The sequence below is a fragment of the Coregonus clupeaformis genome, chromosome 6 (assembly GCF_020615455.1).
Source record: "Coregonus clupeaformis isolate EN_2021a chromosome 6, ASM2061545v1, whole genome shotgun sequence".
In the NCBI taxonomy this organism is placed as follows: Eukaryota; Metazoa; Chordata; class Actinopteri; order Salmoniformes; family Salmonidae; genus Coregonus; species Coregonus clupeaformis.
In genome coordinates, this window is record NC_059197.1 from 13,086,363 (window position 1) to 13,109,366 (window position 23,004).

At 45.0% G+C, this 23,004-nt stretch overlaps 1 protein-coding gene across 1 annotated transcript; it reads right to left on the reverse strand.

Annotated features, from left to right (window-relative positions):
• Positions 1–1,827: 1,827 nt before the first annotated feature.
• LOC121567681 (protein phosphatase 1D) lies at positions 1,828–21,350 on the reverse strand. Its single transcript, XM_041877896.2, has 6 exons — positions 20,675–21,350; positions 15,096–15,324; positions 7,169–7,293; positions 4,430–4,611; positions 4,025–4,249; positions 1,828–3,597 (listed from the first exon to the last, which is right to left on the reverse strand). The coding sequence occupies exons 1-6, from the start codon at positions 21,201–21,203 to the stop codon at positions 3,067–3,069; spliced, it is 1,821 nt and encodes a 606-aa protein (XP_041733830.2). The 5' UTR covers positions 21,204–21,350; the 3' UTR covers positions 1,828–3,066.
• Positions 21,351–23,004: the final 1,654 nt, after the last annotated feature.

Here is a 23,004-nt window from a genome sequence, read left to right on the forward strand (position 1 = left end):
TAAAGGACAGGTATAATACAGTATCGTTGGTAAAGGACAGGTATAATACAGTATCGTTGGTACAGGACAGGTTAATACAGTATCGTTGGTACAGGACAGGTTAATACAGTATCATTGGTACAGGACAGGTTAATACAGTATCGTTGGTAAAGGACAGGTATAATACAGTATCGTTGGTACAGGACAGGTTAATACAGTATCGTTGGTACAGGACAGGTTAATACAGTATCGTTGGTACAGGACAGGTTAATACAGTATCGTTGGTAAAGGACAGGTTAATACAGTATCGTTGGTACAGGACAGGTTAATACAGTATTGTTGGTACAGGACAGGTTAATACAGTATCGTTGGTACAGGACAGGTTAATACAGTATCGTTGGTACAGGACAGGTTAATACAGTATCGTTGGTACAGGACAGGTTAATACAGTATCGTTGGTAAAGGACAGGTATAATACAGTGTCGTTGTCACAGATCAGGTGGCATTCTAGGTTGTCTTTTTTGCAGTTTCGCTGTTCATTGGGAATAGGGTGCCATTTGTGACGTATGCTTTCTTCTGGGACAGTGTAATGTACTGAGTTCGTGGGTGCACATCCTAAATGTCTCCTCTGGTCCTGTGCCAAAATGTGTTGTAACTGGTATTCTTTCAATTAGATTTCTATCTTAAATTCCATCTTTATGAAAGTGTATATACAGTAATTGTTATTGAGCTATATGGTGTACTTTGAAACCCCCCCCAATAAGTCAAGAAGACAACTCAGAAAGCATATTTTTATTTCATATATTTTTCCAATTCAAAACAAGTGGTGTTTCTTTTCCAAATGAACACTGTAGACATGCACTAGTTGCTGCCAGCACAGCTATGTCAGCGCCAAGCAGGGCAGGATACCATCACGCAACTAAATGAACCTGGAAAATGAATCACTTTACCTGGAAACCAAGAAGACTCGAGGCTGTAATCACTGCCAAAGGTGCTTCAACAAAGTACTGAGTAAAGGGTCTGAATACTTATGTAAATGTTATATTTACATTTTTATGTATTTTTTAATTTGCAAAAAAATTTCTAAACTAGTTTTTTGCTTTGTCATTATGGGGTATTGTGTGTAGATTGATGAGGGGAAGAAAAGAAAAACGATTTTAATCAATTTTAGAATAAGGCTGTAACATAATAAAATGTGGAAAAAGTCAAGGGGTCTGAATACTTTCCGAATGCACTGTGGTCAAAAGTAGTGCACTACATATGGAATAGGGTGCAATTTGGGAAACCACCAAGAATTTTCCTAAAAACATTATGCTAAAAAACCATCACCAACAAAGTAACAGAAAATATGTTCTGGCAGAATGTCACACACCAGTAGCACTTCACCTAAAAAAATGACATTTTTAAATCCAACAAAACTGAGTAAAAATAACTAAAACAAATACAGGCCTACTAGGAAATAAAAACAACAAATAAAAACGCTACAAATTGCCAGTTAAAATTGCACTTTGGTCTAGAAAAACTAAAAACTACACACGGAAAATGATGAATATTTTAACGAGAGCTTGTCATACGTGGCAGTCGGCAGACCTTTTCCTAAAAACACCAGTACTGTCAAAAGTCTGATGCACTGTAATCACAGCAGCAGCTATCTGAGGAAAAACGGGTCAAATTAATGAAACAATGCTTTTAACTTGATCACATCATTCATACATGAAAGTAACATCCGTGTAGGTAAATGAAGATGAAGCGTCTGACTGCTTTTTAAATAGAACATTGATGTCACTCAAAAGAAGTCAAGCCTATCAGTCCTACTCCCAAGTCAAATCAACTTGAGAATCAAATAAAAGTTATTTTAAGTAACACCTTTTCCCCCAGTATTCTTCCCGAATTCAAACCCCTCTAAAAAACTAAAAAACAAATGTATATTGACAACTAGCTAGTTCCCAACAACCCTTTTCTCTAAGACCACTGCAGACAGCAGAACCCCTAGACTCAACTGCAGCGTGTGTATTTCCCTACAGTTCATTTTCTGCAGATGTTGTTGTTGGGGGGTAAAACATAGCAGAAAGGGACCAATAGGCAAAGCATTGCAGTTACAGGTAATGGCCACAAGGTGTCATGTGATCTCATCTGACAGAGGGAACAACAACATCCTGACTGACTATATTATACAGTTCACCTTCTTCAACTATTAATGAATTATTAGTTCATTAGTTTTAACTGTAACAGCACCTTCAGTTCGGGATGATCTCATTCAATATGTGAAGAAATAACAGAATACACAAATCGAAAACACAACACATATAAATCCCATTTTAAAACCAGGATGGGCATAGTAAAACCATAAAGGGGGATTGAATGTCAAGATTATGACATATCAAGTGAATATCAAGATTATTAGGACAACGTGTGAGTTTAGGTGATGGCGGAAATGTATTGAATCTAAAATGGTTGGTTATCCTCTTCTGTAGCTTCTACAATAGTCAAATAAAACAATGTATAAAAATATATTGCTTTACTTTAAAGTAAGTAACACATGTACTTATCAATGAACCCCACGTCAAGATTTGCAGAATATTTACAGATTGGACAAATTCATACTTTGGGTGATTTTCTGTCCGCAAAACAGCACTAAACTCTGCAAAAAAACAAAAACAAAAAAAAGTATTCACGATGTCATAGTGGGAGTGAGAGATATCTTATAGCTTTATGTGGACTTTCATGCGTTGCAATCACCAGATGCAGTATTCCAAACTATTTTTTTGGAAGTGTCCGTCGACCCCAAATGTTTTGGTTATTTTTGGGAAACTTTTTAATGCGTCTCAAGAGCTGTTTTGCAGCCAGAAAATTGTTTTCCTTTCTTTTATATCACAGAGTTACTTACGGAGGGTTAAAAAATAATTAAAATGACAGACCAGCACTTAAAATCATTCTCCACCCATCCCAGGGAACAGAGTAAGCTGAAAGAAAACAGAGAGGAGTAAAGAGAGCGCACAACACAATGCCAATATGCAATTCATCAACGTGGCCAGTAGGTGTCACTCCAGAGACAGACTACGATCCTGAAAGTGACTGGTCTCTCAGTCAGTAGTCGTTTGTAAAAGGTTGTGGAAGAAGAGGCAGAATGTTATTGTCTGTCTTGTGTCCCTGTTTGTCCATCTGCAGAGTGTGTGAGAGAGAGGGTGTGTGTGTGTGAGTCTCTCTCTCAGCACACACAGACGGTGGCCTTGCCGCGTTGCTGCTGGAGTAGCGTGGGGGGCGGAGTCGGAGTCTGTTTCTGGTCCTTTCCTCCACTGCCTTTTGCCCCGCCGCTCCTGCCAGCGTTCTCGCGCCATTCTTCCTCCGGGTCCTCTTGGCGGAGTTGGCCGAGGTCTCATCCAGCGTCCGTTTGCCGCCGTGTGTCCTGGCAGTGACATCACTAAGCTCCTCCCCCGGGGTGGGGCTGTCTGTCGTCAAGGGAAAACCGGTGCGGGAGTCGTCGTCCGAGTCGGAGAGGGGCGGGCCGAAGGGATCTGATAGGGCCAGGGCGTACAGGCTGCTCCCTGATAGGCCGTTTCCCCGCTCCAGGGTCGGGAGGAGCTCACACACAGCAGACGGCATGTCCATGTCTGGAACCTAGAGAGGTGGGGGGAGGGGGGAGACGGAGAGGGGGAGAGAGGGAGGGAGAGGGGGAGAGGGGGGAGGGAGGGAGAGGGGGAGAGGGAGGGAGAGGGGGAGAGGGAGGGAGAGGGGGAGAGGGGGAGAGGGAGGGAGAGGGAGGGGAGAGAGGGAGGGAGAGGGGGAGAGAGGGGAGGGAGAGGGGGAGAGGGGGAGAGGGAGAGAGAGGGGGGAGAGAGAGAGAGGGGGAGAGAGGGAGGGAGAGGGGGGGAGGGAGAGAGAGGCATTTCATACAGTAGTAACGTAGTAATGAAGTAGTAATTATGATTTAGCCTTTGTCCCAAATTGCTCCCTATTTTCCCATAGGGCCCTGGTCAAAAGCAGTGCACTATATAGGGAATAGAAACCATTTGGGACACATCTTACGAGTCCCTCTGCTCTGTACCTTGATGAGTGGTGTGTTGGAGCGGGAGCCCGATGTGGGGCCACAGTGCTGTCCCTCGGCCAGGTTGAGCAGCACCTCCTCATGGTGGAGCGGCTCCTGGGGGACGCCGGGCTCCTGCAGGGCGATCACGATGGCCGACGTGTTGTCCGCACGCAGCATCCTCTGGCGCCACCTCAGGAGGGCGTGGCTCACCAGCTGGCGAGCGCTGGACACCCCGCACGACGCCTAAGGTTGTTTACAGTAGTTGTGTGGTTTTTTAATGTATCATCATGTTGGTATTCAAATAATTACGGAGGTCCTACCTAAAGGGAGGTGCTACCCTAAACCAATAAGAAACAGATTTGTTTTGTTTCTCATTGCAAAAATGTTTTACCCTGGTGAAGAGGACGTTGCACCACAACTCACCATGGCCTCATCGTTATCCTGGCACATGGAGACGGCGTCCTGGGGGGGCACCATGTTCCACAGCCCGTCACTGCCCAGGATGATGTAACGGTGTTTATGGGGGTCAAGGGTCAGAACACAGGTGTCTGGCTCTGGGGACACCACAAACTCTCCGCTGTAGAAGTCATAGCTCCACAGGTCCCCTAGAGTGACAGAATCATTAAATAAAGGTTATGGAACAGTGGATACCAAGGGGAAAGGAGACGTGGAGGGAGGGGGTTTACCCACTGGATACCAAGGGGACAGGAGACGTGGAGGGAGGGGGTTTACCCACTGGATACCAAGGGGACAGGAGACGTGGAGGGAGGGGGTTTACCCACTGGATACCAAGGGGACAGGAGACGTGGAGGGAGGGGGTTTACCCACTGGATACCAAGGGGAAAGGAGACGTGAAAGGAGGGGGTTTTACACACTTCCACAATATTTACAGTAACTGGACAAAAAGAAGATGAAATGCCTCGCTGCCTGTATTGCTGTTCCCAGACATAGTTATATATGGGCTCTTTATGTTTGGGAAGAGCAAAACAATGAGCATCCCCTACGCAAAACAGTGAGCATCCCCTACGCAAAACAGTGAGCATCCCCTACGCAAAACAGTGAGCATCCCCTATGGAAAACAGTGAGCATCCCCTATGGAAAACAGTGAGCATCCCCTATGGAAAACAGTGAGCATCCCCTATGGAAAACAGTGAGCATCCCCTATGGAAAGAAGCATACCTGTGAAACCGACTGAGAAACAAGGGACCTTATGTCAAGGTGCAGTGCTTCACTTTACTTGCTTCACAATGCATCCAGTGAATTAAGTTAGATTTATATGGTTTGAAGAAAATCTATGGGTTGGAGACAAACTAGGTGTACTTTAGGAATGTGCAGTGAGAGGAGGAAAACTCCTGGAAAACGTTTGGAAAGTAAACAAACCTGCTCCTCCAAAAACAAGAATGTCAAAAATGTATTTAGAGAAAATCTATACTGAATAAAAATATAAAACGCAGCATGTAAAGTGTTGGTCCCGTGCTACATAAACTGAAATAAAAGATCCCAGAAATGTTCCATACGCACAAAAAGCTTATTTCTCTAAAATTGTGCTCAAATTTGTTTACATCCCTGTTAGTGAGCATTTCTCATTTGCCAAGATAATCCATCCACCTGACAGGTGTGAGGTAATCAAGAAGCTTATTAAACAGCATGATCATTACACAGGTGCACCTTGTGCTGGGGACAATAAAAGGCCACTCTGAAATGTGCAGTTTTGTCACACAACGCCACATATGTCTCCATTTTTGAGGGAGCGTGCAATTGGCATTCTGACTGCAGGAATGTCCACCAGAGCTGTTGCCAGATCATTTAATGTTAATTTCTCTACCATAAGCCGCCTCCAACGTCGTTTTAGAGAATTTGGCAGTACGTCCAACCGGCCTCACAACCACAGACCACGTGTAACCACGCCAGCCAAGGACCTCCACATCAGGCTTCTTCACCTGCGGGATCGTCTGAGACAAGCCACCCAGAGTATTTCTGTCTGTAATAAAGCTCTTTTGTGGGGAAAAACTCATTCTGATTGGGTGGGCCTGGCTCCCTAGTGGGTGGGCCTATGTCCTCCAAGGCCCACCCATGGCTGTGACACTGCCCAGTCATGTGAAATCCATAGATTAGGGCCTAATTTATTTATTTCAATTGACTGATTTCCTTACATGAACTGTAACTCAGTAAAATCGTTGAAATCGTTGCATGTTGCGTGTATATATTTTTGCTCAGTGCATATCCAGCACTTTGTTTTTAGTTCTATATCTAATTTAAATGACACATCTAATCTTTGATATGAATCAACGAATGCCAAAAACAAAAAAGATAATAATTCAAATAATAATAAGATGTATTTTATACAGCACTTTCCATTACAAAGAGCATCTCAAAGATTGAGATGAAGGCTGGGTGAAAACAGACAGAAAGATAAAGAAAGATAACTGATCATTGATCACATAATTGATCGCATGCTGCAATAATGAATGCACTTAATTGATTATTGATTGTTATGATGGACACAGCTTTTTTTTTTTTTTACCAAAACATACACAGCCTCTGCTCAACATAATGGAGAAAGAATGGTTTTGGGGGCCTTCAGCTCACGAACGATAATGTGCTTAATCACCCTCACGGAAGTCAAGCAATGCATTCCGCCAAAAGTCGTTCGCAATCTAGTCTGGTTGTGGCCACAACTAGACCTTGTTTCAAATGTATCAAGAAAAAATCTCATTTGTATGCTCCAATAAGCTGCCCGTGGTGAACGAGAGACTCGAGTTTTCAGTTCATCGCTCACCAGCTCTGGGCATTACTGACTCAAATGAAAGAAATGAGTCTAAAGATGAGTTATTTTGACCGAACGAGTCGAAAAGATCAGAGTCAGTAAAAAGAACCGAACTTCCCATCACTACTGGCTTTAGCCAGGGCCTGTCCGGGCAAGTCCAGGGGGGTTGCCTAGCAACATGCGCCTCTGAGGGAGGCAACATCTGCATAGTGCAAGACATGTCCGTGATTTGTGAATCTGTTCAGACCGAACAGCTAGTGCCACAGCTCAAATGGCTTTGGGAAAAAAATACGATTTCAGCTAATAAGTAGAAGTATCTAACAAAATAATCAAACTATTTACATATAATAGAAATGTGGGTACCTCTGTGGAACATCAAGACAACAACAACATACCTAAAGCTCTGGCCACAGCCAGGAAAGGGATCTGGTCTATGACAGTGCTCCTCCGGACGGGGCCGTTGTGAGTCAACCTGGGTCTCTTCCACACCACCCTGTTCACACCAGACTTCTTTATCACACTGGAGACAGGAGGGAGAGAGACAGACAGGAGAGTTATCACACTGGAGACAGGAGGGAGAGAGACAGACAGGAGAGTTATCACACTGGAGACAGGAGGGAGACAGACAGGAGAGTTATCACACTGGAGACAGGAGGGAGACAGACAGAGTTATCACACTGGAGACAGGAGGGAGACAGACAGACAGGAGAGTTATCACACTGGAGACAGGAGGGGGAGAGACAGGAGAGTTATCACACTGGAGACAGGAGGGAGAGAGAGAGACAGGAGGGAGAGAGACAGACAGGAGAGTTATCACACTGGAGACAGGAGGGAGAGAGACAGACAGGAGGGAGAGAGAGAGACAGGAGGGAGACAGACAGACAGGAGAGTTATCACACTGGAGACAGGAGGGGGAGAGACAGGAGAGTTATCACACTGGAGACAGGAGGGAGAGAGAGAGACAGGAGGGAGAGAGACAGACAGGAGAGTTATCACACTGGAGACAGGAGGGAGAGAGACAGACAGGAGGGAGAGAGAGAGACAGGAGGGAGACAGACAGACAGGAGGGAGAGAGACAGACAGGAGGGAGAGAGACAGACAGGAGAATTATCACACTGGAGACAGGAGGGAGAGAGACAGACAGGAGGGAGAGAGACAGACAGGAGAGTTATCACACTGGAGACAGGAGGGGGAGAGACAGGAGAGTTATCACACTGGAGACAGGAGGGAGACAGACAGACAGGAGAGTTATCACACTGGAGACAGGAGGGAGAGAGACAGGAGGGAGACAGACAGACAGGAGAGTTATCACACTGGAGACAGGAGGGGGAGAGACAGGAGAGTTATCACACTGGAGACAGGAGGGAGAGACAGGAGAGTTATCACACTGGAGACAGGAGGGAGACAGACAGACAGGAGAGTTATCACACTGGAGACAGGAGGGAGAGAGACAGGAGGGAGACAGACAGACAGGAGAGTTATCACACTGGAGACAGGAGGGAGACAGACAGACAGGAGAATTATCACACTGGAGACAGGAGGGAGAGAGACAGACAGGAGGGAGACAGACAGACAGGAGAGTTATCACACTGGAGACAGGAGGGAGAGAGACAGACAGGAGAGTTATCACACTGGAGACAGGAGGGGGAGAGACAGGAGAGTTATCACACTGGAGACAGGAGGGGGAGAGACAGGAGAGTTATCACACTGGAGACAGGAGGGAGAGACAGGAGAGTTATCACACTGGAGACAGGAGGGAGACAGACAGGAGAGTTATCACACTGGAGACAGGAGGGGGAGAGACAGGAGAGTTATCACACTGGAGACAGGAGGGGGAGAGACAGGAGAGTTATCACACTGGAGACAGGAGGGAGAGACAGGAGAGTTATCACACTGGAGACAGGAGGGGGAGAGACAGGAGAGTTATCACACTGGAGACAGGAGGGGGAGAGACAGGAGAGTTATCACACTGGAGACAGGAGGGAGAGAGACAGGAGGGAGACAGACAGACAGGAGAGTTATCACACTGGAGACAGGAGGGGGAGAGACAGGAGAGTTATCACACTGGAGACAGGAGGGAGAGACAGGAGAGTTATCACACTGGAGACAGGAGGGAGAGAGACAGACAGGAGGGAGAGAGAGAGGAGAGTTATCACACTGGAGACAGGAGGGAGAGACAGACAGGAGGGAGAGACAGACAGGAGGGAGAGAGACAGACAGGAGGGAGAGAGAGACAGGAGGGAGACAGACAGACAGGAGGGTTATCACACTGGAGACAGGAGGGAGAGAGACAGACAGGAGGGAGAGAGACAGACAGGAGGGAGAGAGACAGGAGAGTTATCACACTGGAGACAGGAGGGAGAGAGACAGGAGAGTTATCACACTGGAGACAGGAGGGAGAGAGACAGGAGAGTTATCACACTGGAGACAGGAGGGAGAGAGACAGACAGGAGGGAGAGAGACAGGAGAGTTATCACACTGGAGACAGGAGGGAGAGAGACAGACAGGAGGGAGAGAGACAGACAGGAGGGAGAGAGACAGACAGGAGGGAGAGAGACAGACAGGAGGGAGAGAGACAGGAGAGTTATCACACTGGAGACAGGAGGGAGAGAGACAGACAGGAGGGAGAGAGACAGACAGGAGGGAGAGAGACAGACAGGAGGGAGAGAGACAGACAGGAGGGAGAGGGACAGACAGGAGGGAGAGAGACAGGAGAGTTATCACACTGGAGACAGGAGGGAGAGAGACAGACAGGAGGGAGAGAGACAGACAGGAGGGAGAGAGACAGACAGGAGGGAGAGACAGGAGAGTTATCATAGGTATTTAATAAAGTATTAATGAAGTAGTAGTTCTGATTTAGCCAGTCAGACCCTCTACTGCCTTTATAGTGAACTATAGAAGGAAGGAATGGGGTGTTATTACAGACCCCCTACTGCCTTTATAGTGAACTATAGAAGGAAGGAATGGGGTGTTATTACAGACCCCCTACTGCCTTTATAGTGAACTATAGAAGGAAGGAATGGGGTGTTATTACAGACCCCCTACTGCCTTTATAGTGAACTATAGAAGGAAGGAATGGGGTGTTATTACAGACCCCCTACTGCCTTTATAGTGAACTATAGAAGGAAGGAATGGGGTGTTATTACAGACCCCCTACTGCCTTTATAGTGAACTATAGAAGGAAGGAATGGGGTGTTATTACAGACCCCCTACTGCCTTTATAGTGAACTATAGAAGGAAGGAATGGGGTGTTATTACAGACCCCCTACTGCCTTTATAGTGAACTATAGAAGGAAGGAATGGGGTGTTATTACAGACCCCCTACTGCCTTTATAGTGAACTATAGAAGGAAGGAATGGGGTGTTATTACAGACCCCCTACTGCCTTTATAGTGAACTATAGAAGGAAGGAATGGGGTGTTATTACAGACCCCCTACTGCCTTTATAGTGAACTATAGAAGGAAGGAATGGGGTGTTATTACAGACCCCCTACTGCCTTTATAGTGAACTATAGAAGGAAGGAATGGGGTGTTATTACAGACCCCCACTGCCTTTATAGTGAACTATAGAAGGAAGGAATGGGGTGTTATTACAGACCCCCTACTGCCTTTATAGTGAACTATAGAAGGAAGGAATGGGGTGTTATTACAGACCCCCTACTGCCTTTATAGTGAACTATAGAAGGAAGGAATGGGGTGTTATTACAGACCCCTACTGCCTTTATAGTGAACTATAGAAGGAAGGAATGGGGTGTTATTACAGACCCCCTACTGCCTTTATAGTGAACTATAGAAGGAAGGAATGGGGTGTTATTACAGACCCCCTACTGCCTTTATAGTGAACTATAGAAGGAAGGAATGGGGTGTTATTACAGACCCCCTACTGCCTTTATAGTGAACTATAGAAGGAAGGAATGGGGTGTTATTACAGACCCCTACTGCCTTTATAGTGAACTATAGAAGGAAGGAATGGGGTGTTATTACAGACCCCCTACTGCCTTTATAGTGAACTATAGAAGGAAGGAATGGGGTGTTATTACAGACCCCCTACTGCCTTTATAGTGAACTATAGAAGGAAGGAATGGGGTGTTATTACAGACCCCCTACTGCCTTTATAGTGAACTATAGAAGGAAGGAATGGGGTGTTATTACAGACCCCCTACTGCCTTTATAGTGAACTATAGAAGGAAGGAATGGGGTGTTATTACAGACCCCCTACTGCCTTTATAGTGAACTATAGAAGGAAGGAATGGGGTGTTATTACAGACCCCCTACTGCCTTTATAGTGAACTATATAAGGAAGGAATGGGGTGTTATTACAGACCCCCTACTGCCTTTATAGTGAACTATAGAAGGAAGGAATGGGGTGTTATTACAGACCCCTACTGCCTTTATAGTGAACTATAGAAGGAAGGAATGGGGTGTTATTACAGACCCCCTACTGCCTTTATAGTGAACTATAGAAGGAAGGAATGGGGTGTTATTACAGACCCCCTACTGCCTTTATAGTGAACTATAGAAGGAAGGAATGGGGTGTTATTACAGACCCCCTACTGCCTTTATAGTGAACTATAGAAGGAAGGAATGGGGTGTTATTACAGACCCCTACTGCCTTTATAGTGAACTATAGAAGGAAGGAATGGGGTGTTATTACAGACCCCCTACTGCCTTTATAGTGAACTATAGAAGGAAGGAATGGGGTGTTATTACAGACCCCCTACTGCCTTTATAGTGAACTATAGAAGGAAGGAATGGGGTGTTATTACAGACCCCCTACTGCCTTTATAGTGAACTATAGAAGGAAGGAATGGGGTGTTATTACAGACCCCCTACTGCCTTTATAGTGAACTATAGAAGGAAGGAATGGGGTGTTATTACAGACCCCCTACTGCCTTTATAGTGAACTATATAAGGAAGGAATGGGGTGTTATTACAGACCCCCTACTGCCTTTATAGTGAACTATATAAGGAAGGAATGGGGTGTTATTACAGACCCCCTACTGCCTTTATAGTGAACTATAGAAGGAAGGAATGGGGTGTTATTACAGACCCCTACTGCCTTTATAGTGAACTATAGAAGGAAGGAATGGGGTGTTATTACAGACCCCCTACTGCCTTTATAGTGAACTATAGAAGGAAGGAATGGGGTGTTATTACAGACCCCCTACTGCCTTTATAGTGAACTATAGAAGGAAGGAATGGGGTGTTATTACAGACCCCCTACTGCCTTTATAGTGAACTATAGAAGGAAGGAATGGGGTGTTATTACAGACCCCCTACTGCCTTTATAGTGAACTATAGAAGGAAGGAATGGGGTGTTATTACAGACCCCCTACTGCCTTTATAGTGAACTATAGAAGGGAAGGAATGGGGTGTTATTACAGACCCCCTACTGCCTTTATAGTGAACTATATAAGGAAGGAATGGGTGTTATTACAGACCCCCTACTGCCTTTATAGTGAACTATAGAAGGAAGGAATGGGGTGTTATTACAGACCCCCTACTGCCTTTATAGTGAACTATAGAAGGAAGGAATGGGGTGTTATTACAGACCCCCTACTGCCTTTATAGTGAACTATAGAAGGAAGGAATGGGGTGTTATTACAGACCCCCTACTGCCTTTATAGTGAACTATAGAAGGAAGGAATGGGGTGTTATTACAGACCCCCTACTGCCTTTATAGTGAACTATAGAAGGAAGGAATGGGGTGTTATTACAGACCCCCTACTGCCTTTATAGTGAACTATATAAGGAAGGAATGGGGTGTTATTACAGACCCCCTACTGCCTTTATAGTGAACTATATAAGGAAGGAATGGGGTGTTATTACAGACCCCCTACTGCCTTTATAGTGAACTATAGAAGGAAGGAATGGGGTGTTATTACAGACCCCCTACTGCCTTTATAGTGAACTATAGAAGGAAGGAATGGGGTGTTATTACAGACCCCCTACTGCCTTTATAGTGAACTATAGAAGGAAGGAATGGGGTGTTATTACAGACCCCTACTGCCTTTATAGTGAACTATAGAAGGAAGGAATGGGGTGTTATTACAGACCCCCTACTGCCTTTATAGTGAACTATATAAGGAAGGAATGGGGTGTTATTACAGACCCCCTACTGCCTTTATAGTGAACTATAGAAGGAAGGAATGGGGTGTTATTACAGACCCCTACTGCCTTTATAGTGAACTATAGAAGGAAGGAATGGGGTGTTATTACAGACCCCCTACTGCCTTTATAGTGAACTATAGAAGGAAGGAATGGGGTGTTATTACAGACCCCCTACTGCCTTTATAGTGAACTATAGAAGGAAGGAATGGGGTGTTATTACAGACCCCCTACTGCCTTTATAGTGAACTATAGAAGGAAGGAATGGGGTGTTATTACAGACCCCCTACTGCCTTTATAGTGAACTATAGAAGGAAGGAATGGGGTGTTATTACAGACCCCCTACTGCCTTTATAGTGAACTATAGAAGGAAGGAATGGGGTGTTATTACAGACCCCCTACTGCCTTTATAGTGAACTATAGAAGGAAGGAATGGGGTGTTATTACAGACCCCCTACTGCCTTTATAGTGAACTATAGAAGGAAGGAATGGGGTGTTATTACAGACCCCCTACTGCCTTTATAGTGAACTATATAAGGAAGGAATGGGGTGTTATTACAGACCCCCTACTGCCTTTATAGTGAACTATAGAAGGAAGGAATGGGGTGTTATTACAGACCCCCTACTGCCTTTATAGTGAACTATAGAAGGAAGGAATGGGGTGTTATTACAGACCCCCTACTGCCTTTATAGTGAACTATATAAGGAAGGAATGGGGTGTTATTACAGACCCCCTACTGCCTTTATAGTGAACTATAGAAGGAAGGAATGGGGTGTTATTACAGACCCCCTACTGCCTTTATAGTGAACTATAGAAGGAAGGAATGGGGTGTTATTACAGACCCCCTACTGCCTTTATAGTGAACTATATAAGGAAGGAATGGGGTGTTATTACAGACCCCCTACTGCCTTTATAGTGAACTATATAAGGAAGGAATGGGGTGTTATTACAGACCCCCTACTGCCTTTATAGTGAACTATAGAAGGAAGGAATGGGGTGTTATTACAGACCCCCTACTGCCTTTATAGTGAACTATAGAAGGAAGGAATGGGGTGTTATTACAGACCCCCTACTGCCTTTATAGTGAACTATAGAAGGAAGGAATGGGGTGTTATTACAGACCCCCTACTGCCTTTATAGTGAACTATAGAAGGAAGGAATGGGGTGTTATTACAGACCCCCTACTGCCTTTATAGTGAACTATAGAAGGAAGGAATGGGGTGTTATTTCAGACGCACCTTTTACAAAATGTTCAGTAAACCACTAACACGTCTTAGAAATGGCTAATTCATAGAAGTGGTATAAATAAAGTGACTAGCTTTATTTAAATTGGCTGGTTGATATAATAACACTTATGGTATGTGACCAGCACAATTTAAAATCGGCAGTAAACTGCTGCGATGCTGATAACTAGTCTGGCAAGAGTCTTAAAGTCACTGGAAATCGCTCCAAGCTCAGTCCCTCTGCGGGTACCACTGGCTACGTCCCAAATAGCACCCCATTAATATAATATATAAATAATAATATGCCGTTTAGCAGACGCTTTTATCCAAAGCGACTTACAGTCATGTGTGCATACATTTTTTACGTATGGGGTGGTCCCGGGGATGGAACCCACTACCCTGGCGTTACGAGCGCCGCGCTCTACCAGCTGAGCTCTACCAGCCGAGCTCTACCAGCCGAGCTCTACCAGCCGAGCTCTACCAGCCGAGCTCTACCAGCCGAGCTCTACCAGCCGAGCTCTACCAGCCGAGCTCTACCAGCCGAGCTCTACCAGCCGAGCTACAGAGGACCACCAGAGACTTTTGACCAGGGCCATTTGGGACGCAGCCTGTGTGTTCCTTATCTGAAGGAGATGGCTCTACAGTAGTGTGTTGTTTACCCAGGGGGGGGGTTTCCCCACCAAGCAGGCGTACATGCATAGATGCTACAATGCTTCATCTGACTGAGTTTGCAGTAGAGCAGACAATGTTGTCATCAACCCAAAGCAGACAAGAGTTTGATTCGCCATTGTGCAAAACCCATTGTCTTGTCATAGGGGCTGTTGTTTTGGATGCACAGTCACACGAGGCTACGGTTGTTAGGGGCCCTAGTACAGTATTATGTGTTGGTGAGGCTAGTCTGTCAGACAGACAAAACATTACAATGTTGAGTTAGTTCTTGAGTTGGCTGGCTAAAGAGCTAACCTAGTAGGGTAGTACGAGTCAGCATTACCTGCCCCCCAGTCCTTCGATGCGCTCCCTCTCCTTGGGCAGCTCAGGCTTGTGGTCCTGTGTGACCTCCACGGCCCTGATGAACTGGTCAGTGGGGTGGTCCTGGACCCCTAGCACTATGGCAGAGTCTCCTACGTGGGCCACGTACATGCGGTCCCCCCGGATGACCACCACACTGGCCGTGGTGCCTGAGGTGCTGGGCAGCCCCGTGAGAGTTTTGGGCCATTCGGCTGCAGAGGGAGGAAAAGAGAGTGAGAGAGAATACGTTAAAATATTGGAACCTGGCCGGCCTTAGAAGTAGCCTTCAGAGTCAGACTAACCTACTTCCCTTAGGGCCGTGCCTGCAATAATATGCCCCCTGAATACAACAACAGTTAGGAAGGAACTAAACTTTAAACTAAAGACAACTTTCTCTGCCATCTTCACAGACAGACAGGCCAGTGAGATCAGAGGAACACACACACTACAGGGTCAGGATGAGACAGCCAGATGCTTCTCCAGATTACAGACACACTACTATCTCAATCTCAACACAGCCCCAGACAGAACTTTGATCAACACCTGTGACAAGTCTGGGCAAGTGAAAGAAAGTAAGTAGTGCATTATCCAACCCTGTTCCTGGAGAGCTACCCTCCTGTAGGTTTTAACTCCAACCCTGTTCCTGGAGAGCTACCCTCCTGTAGGTTTTAACTCCAACCCTGTTCCTGGAGAGCTACCCTCCAGTAGGTTTTAACTCCAACCCTGTTCCTGGAGAGCTACCCTCCAGTAGGTTTTAACTCCAACCCTGTTCCTGGAGAGCCACCCTCCTGTAGGTTTTAACTCCAACCCTGTTCCTGGAGAGCTACCCTCCTGTAGGTTTTAACTCCAACCCTGTTCCTGGAGAGCCACCCTCCTGTAGGTTTTAACTCCAACCCTGTTCCTGGAGAGCTACCCTCCTGTAGGTTAACTCCAACCCTGTTCCTGGAGAGCTACCCTCCTGTAGGTTAACTCCAACCCTGTTCCTGGAGAGCTACCCTCCTGTAGGTTAACTCCAACCCCGTTCCTGGAGAGCTACCCTCCTGTAGGTTAACTCCAACCCCGTTCCTGGAGAGCTACCATCATGTAGGTTTTAACTTCAACCCCTGATTCTAATAATTAGCTGGTTGATCAGCTGAATCAGGTTAGTTACAACTGGGGTTGAAGCGAAAAACCTACAGCAGGGTAGCTCTCCAGGAACAGGATTGGGCAGCCCTGATATAGGGAATAGGATTCCATTTGGGACGCATTCATAGACATTTAACTAATAATCTAGTTGCTGCACATTTTTGTTCCAGATCAGCACTAAGCACTAACAAAACACATGATTCAACTAGATCAAGGGCTTGATTTAGTTGATATGTTGAATCGGGTGTGTTAATACTGGGCTGGAACAAAAATGTGCACATCCTTGGGGTTTCCCAGGACTAGACTAGACTGCCGTTTGGATGATCCTTTTGTGTAGCGCAGGGTCCCCCAACTTTTCCACTCAGGCCCCCCCCCTTCCAGCATTGGGGAGCATCCTGCGCCCCTGACACCTCTATTTCTATGGGCACGAGCATTTTTCATGACACAAACTGTTCACACCCCTCTTGTTGACAGACAGAAAAATGTTCAGGTTTAAAAGCTTATTTTCTTGCAGTTCTATACATTTTACCATGTCTAATGTTTATTCATGTGATATTTGAGTGACTCACACATTACAACAAAATCTATAGGCTGAAAAACGTAGCTAAAAAACGTTAGCTGACATGGGCTAGTTGATCTGGACATTTCTGACAAGTTATAAATAGCTCTCTAAGGTCTGCAATGACTAACATGACAAGAGGAACACTGATGATGCAATACCCAATTTAGAAATTGCACCTTGTGCATTCTACTATTACAACTTTCAACAGTAAGTTGAAAGCAGTGGAGGTCGGTGTCGTTTAAGATAAGGGAGGACGATTATGTTTTGAATGAGCATGGCCTTATTTCTATTACAGCATATTGGATGACTGTCATTCATATTCCATTCACCCAGATCAATGTAACAGCGATAGGTTTAGGCTACTACATGATACTCTGATATTCCCTTCATCATGAAGTTGCTACAACCTAGTTTCTGAAAAGTTTACAACGTAGGTGCACAGGTCGAGAGAATCATTCGAGTAATCAAGGTGACAGACAGTGACACGTTCAATACCGCCTTGCACACACTTGCCTAAATCTAGCTGATCTAGGGTGTAATCATTAGTCCAACAGTTGCAAACGAGAGTTTCCATTGGACAAATTCAGGAATGTTTATCTCTGTTTCATTCCGTTTAAGAAATGTTTTTCAACAGAATCGGCGGAATGAATACACCCCTGATCACACGCAAACACAGTTCACTTTCATAGCAGCCACATACAAACAGTATGATCACATGCTCGATAATTCCTTCTCGCATCTACGTGTTGTCCTCCTCTCACCCTTTCCCTTCGCTCGTGGGCTTCAGTGCACATCAGATGTCTGTGACCAGGCGAAAAAACATTTCTAAGCCAAACCTTCATAACATATTCACTAAACACAGCCTACATCGTTGTCACCATATTAGCTAACGTCATAGTCACCATAGCTACTAGAACTAACGCGTTAGTAAACCCACTACAATCACGCATTACAGTGTACAGTCAGCAAGCAGTTTAGCAGTTACACCGGCGGGCCCCAGTGGCAATAAATTAATAAAACCAAAAGCTTACCTTGACTTGGAAGAGTTCCAGTGTTGGATAGCCATAGCCAGCTAGCTAACATAGCATCCCTCTCTGTTTGAGCCGGGTGTTTGAGTAGGCAAAACTACAGTTGAAGTCGGAAGTTTACATACACCTTAGCCAAATACATTTAAACTCAGTTTTTCACAATTGCTGACGTTTAATCCTAGTAAAAATTCCCTGTCTTAGGTCAGTTAGGATCACCACTTTATTTTAAGAACGTGAAATGTCAGAATAATAGTAGAGAGAATGATTTATTTCAGCTTTTATTTCTTTCATCACATTCCCAGTGGGTCAGAAGTTTACATACACTCAATTAGTATTTGGTAGCATTGCCTTTAAATTGTTTAACTTGGGTCAAACGTTTCGGGTAGCCTTCCACAAGCTTCCCATAATAAATTGGGTGAATTTTGGCCCATTCCTCCTGACAGAGCTGGTGTAACTGAGTCAGGTTTGTAGGCCTCCTTGCTCACACACGCTTTTTCAGTTCTGCCCACAAATGTTCTATAGGATTGAGGTCAGGGCTTTGTGATGGCCACTCCAATACCTTGACTTTGTTGTCCTTAAGCCATTTTGCCACAACTTTGGAAGTATGGTTGGGGTCATTGTCCATTTGGAAGACCCATTTGCGACCAAGCTTTAACTTCCTGACTGATGTCTTGAGATGTTGCTTCAATATATCCACATAATTTTCCTTCCTCATGATGCCATCTATTTTGTGAAGTGCACCAGTCCCTCCTGCAGCAAAGCACCCCCACAGCATGATGCTGCCACCCCCGTGCTTCACGGTTGGGATGGTGTTTTTCGGCTTGCAAGCACCCCCTTTTTAATCCAAACATAACGATGGTCATTATGGCCAAACAGTTCTATGTTTGTTTCATCAGACCAGAGGACATTTCTCCAAAGAGTACGATATTTGTCCCCATGTGCAGTTGCAAACCGTAGTCTGGCTTTTTTATGGCGGTTTTGGAGCAGTGGCTTCTTCCTTGCTGAGCGGCCTTTCAGGTTATGTCGATATAGGACTCGTTTTACTGTGGATATAGATACTTTTGTACCGGTTTCCTCCAGCATCTTCACATGGTCCTTTGCTGTTGTTCTGGGATTGATTTGCACTTTTCACACCAAAGTACGTTAATCTCTAGGAGACAGAACGAGTCTCCTTCCTGAGCGGTATGACAGCTGCGTGGTCCCATGGTGTTTATACTTGCGTACTATTGTTTGTACAGATGAGTGTGGTACCTTCAGGCGTTTGGAAATTGCTCCCAAGGATGAACCAGACTCGTGGAGGTCTATAATATTTTTTCTGAGGTCTTGGCTGATTTATTTTGCTTTTCCCATGATGTCGAACAAAGAGGCACTGAGTTTGAAGGTAGGCCTTGAAATACATCCACAGGTACACCTCCAATTGACTCAAATGATGTCAATTAGCCTATCAGAAGCTTCTAAAGCCATGACATCATTTTCTGGAATCTTCCAAGCTGTTTAAAGGCACAGTCAACTTAGTGTATGTAAACTTCTGACCCACTGGAATTGTGATACAGTGAATTATAAGTGAAATAATCTGTCTGTAAACAATTGTTGGAAAAATTACTTGTGTCATGCACAAAGTAGATGTCCTAACCGACTTGCCAAAACTATAGTTTGTTAACAAGAAATGTGTGGAGTGGTTGAAAAACAAGTTTTAATGACTCCAACTTAAGTGTATGTAAACTTCCGACTTCAACTGTAGCTAGCTGCAACGAAATATAGCTCTCGCTCTTGCTTCTCCTTCATTTTTGACCAAATGAATTTGTTCAAAACTGTTCAATTATTGTCTTTCTCTATCTTTGAGTCAACTACTCACCACATTTGATGCACTGCAGTGCAGTGCTAGCTAGATTCATTCTCTAAACCTTTGATTGGGTGGACAACATGTCAGTTCATGCTGCAAGAGCTCTATGTTGGAGGACCTCCTCCGGAAGTTGTCATAGTTACTGTGTAAGTCTATGGAAGGGGGTGAGAGCCATGAGCCTCCTAGGTTTTGTATTGAAGTCAATGTACCCAGAGGAGGACAGAATCTAGCTGTCCTCCGGCTACACCATGGTGCTACCCTACAGAGTGCTGTTGAGGCTACTGTAGACCTTCATTGCAAAACAGTGTGTTTTAATCAATTATTTGGTGACATTAATATATTTAGTATAGTTTTATCTTTAAAGGATAACTTTAATGTTTCAGTTTGGAAACCACTGGTGTAGAGCAGGCTGTGTACTACTGACTTGACAGGGCAGTTGAAAGATCCAGAGCAGAACGCTGATGACTGCCCTAAATACAACTGCCCTCACAGCTGATAAGAAAAGAGACTTGTTCATCAAAAGGATACAAGAGGAGATGGGACGCATTGACTTGCCAAATCCAATAAATATGATGCATCTCCTTTACAACCAACAACATCAGATCTCACATGCTGCCTACTCCAACAATAAACCTGATTTGTTATGCCATCGATGTCACGGCAACCTCTTTCCAAACAATCAGCTAAACCATTGTAACGTGTATCGAAATGCAAACAGAGGAGGAAGGCACCACGGAAAAAACATTTTCACGGAGCCCCGCGGACCCGCCTGTGCGTGTGACCTGATAGGTTGGGGGTTTTAGGTAGGAATCATGGGATCTCTTTCTTTGCTCTACTACTGACATATGGCCAGCAGTGGTAGGTTTATGTTGATAGCTAAGCCAGAGAAACCAAACCACATCGAGCATGTGGTGGCCATTTAATCCTTAGCGGCTTGCTAGCTAAATGCGAAAACAAATACCGATATACATAGTTAGCGAGACATATGGACGATTCTAACTTACGCAGCTTTTTCCACATAGCATGGTGGCAGGCGACGAAGCCTTTACGAATAGCTGCACACACTTCCTCGTCATCCTTGGACCAAAACCCCCGCTGTTTCTTGATGAATTCCCATAAATAGTCCCGTGCGAATTGCGCTGCCTCGCGGCCTCCGTGGCCATCAAACACCGCGAAGAAAGCCACTGAGCGCCGGGGGCGGTTATCACTCTCGGCCGCAGCCGGTGAACTCTCCACTGTCGATACTGCCAGTGCAGCTGCTGCACAACTTCGGTCCCCATTTTGTACATGTTGTGTCCATGCAACTGTATTGGAGGCAGATAGAGGCTCGTTGTTTGCAGTCCGATCAGGCTGCTCGTTTTCAGGCACAGTGTCGACCGTCGAGCTATCCCCTTTGGCATCATCTTGTTCGTCCGAGTTAAGCTCGTCTTCCCCCGGCTCGGGCTCCACTACAACCTCGGTAACGTCCTCCATGTATTTCCTGCCTCCCTGGTCGGAGAAAACACTCACTCGCATCAACAATGCGTTTTCCATTGCCGTAGGGACGTCTTGCTTCAGATGCTGAGTGTTTGTAGTACCTAAAAAATGCCTTTAAAGTATTTTAAGTTAAGTTTATGGCAGCTTAATGATCAATCACCCGCTTTCGGTCTTTGTTTATTTTCGAGCCTTGTAGGCATGCTCAGAAACGCACTGACGTCAGAGCTGTATCAAGGGGGGGGGGGTAAATTCTGGAAAATACTCCAGTGCGCCACCTACTGGATGTGTAAATGCTTCATAAACAACGGGTTAACTAACAGTGAAATGCTTACTTACGGGCCCTTCCCAACAGTGCAGAGAGAAAAATAACACGAGGTGTGTATATATATATATATATATATATATATATACACACACTGTATACACAGGGTACCAGTACCAAGTCAATGTTTTTTTTTTTGTTCACCTTTATTTAACCAGGTAAGCCAGTTGAGAACAAGTTCTCATTTACAACTGCGACCTGGCCAAGATAAAGCAAAGCAGTGCGATTAAAAACAACAACACAGTTACAGTGGGGGAAAAAAGTATTTAGTCAGCCACCAATTGTGCAAGTTCTCCCACTTAAAAAGATGAGAGAGGCCTGTAATTTTCATCATAGGTACACGTCAACTATGACAGACAAAATGAGCAAAAAAAATCCAGAAAATCACATTGTAGGATTTTGAATGAATTTATTTGCAAATTATGGTGGAAAATAAGTATTTGGTCAATAACAAAAGTTTCTCAATACTTTGTTATATACACTTTGTTGGCAATGACACAGGTCAAACGTTTTCTGTAGAAAAAAAAATATATATATATATAATGCCATTTAGCAGACGCTTTTATCCAAAGCGACTTACAGTCATGCGTGCATACATTTTTGTGTATGGGTGGTCCCGGGGATCGAACCCACTACCTTGGCGTTACAAGCGCCGTGCTCTACCAGCTGAGCTACAGAGGACCACACTGTAAGTCTTCACAAGGTTTTCACACACTGTTGCTGGTATTTTGGCCCATTTCTCCATGCAGATCTCCTCTAGAGCAGTGATGTTTTGGGGCTGTCGCTGGGCAACATGGACTTTCAACTCCCTCCAAAGATTTTCTATGGGGTTGAGATCTGGAGACTGGCTAGGCCACTCCAGGACCTTGAAATGCTTCTTACGAAGCCACTCCTTCGTTGCCCGGGCGGTGTGTTTGGGATCATTGTCATGCTGAAAGACCCAGCCACGTTTCATCTTCAATGCCCTTGCTGATGGAAGGAGGTTTACACTCAAAATCTCACGATACATGGCCCCATTCATTCTTTCCTTTACACGGATCAGTCGTCCTGGTCCCTTTGCAGAAAAACAGCCCCAAAGCATGATGTTTCCACCCCCATGCTTCACAGTAGGTATGGTGTTCTTTGGATGCAACTCAGCATTCTTTGTCCTCCAAACACGACGAGTTGAGTTTTTACCAAAAAGTTATATTTTGGTTTCATCTGACATTCTCCCAATCCTCTTCTGGATCATCCAAATTCACTCTAGCAAACTTCAGACGGCCTGGACATGTACTGGCTTAAGCAGGGGGACACGTCTGGCACTGCAGGATTCGAGTCCCTGGCGGTGTAGTGTGTTACTGGTAGGCTTTGTTACTTTGGTCCCAGCTCTCTGCAGGTCATTCACTAGGTCCCCCCCGTGTGGTTCTGGGATTTTTGCTCACCGTTCTTGTGATCATTTTGACCCCACTGGGTGAGATCTTGCGTGGAGCCCCAGATCGAGGGAGATTATCAGTGGTCTTGTATGTCTTCCATTTCCTAATCATTGCTCCCACAGTT

Bases quoted from the DNA above. Each gene is read 5' to 3' on its own strand.
- LOC121567681 (XM_041877896.2), bottom strand. From the start codon at position 21,203: ATGGAAAACGCATTGTTGATGCGAGTGAGTGTTTTCTCCGACCAGGGA. The intron at 7,294-15,095 runs GTAATGCTGACT...TCCTGTCTCCAG, and splicing joins ATCGAAGGACTGGGGGGCAG to TGTGATAAAGAAGTCTGGTG. The intron at 4,612-7,168 runs GTATGTTGTTGT...CTGTCACTCTAG, and splicing joins GGCTGTGGCCAGAGCTTTAG to GGGACCTGTGGAGCTATGAC.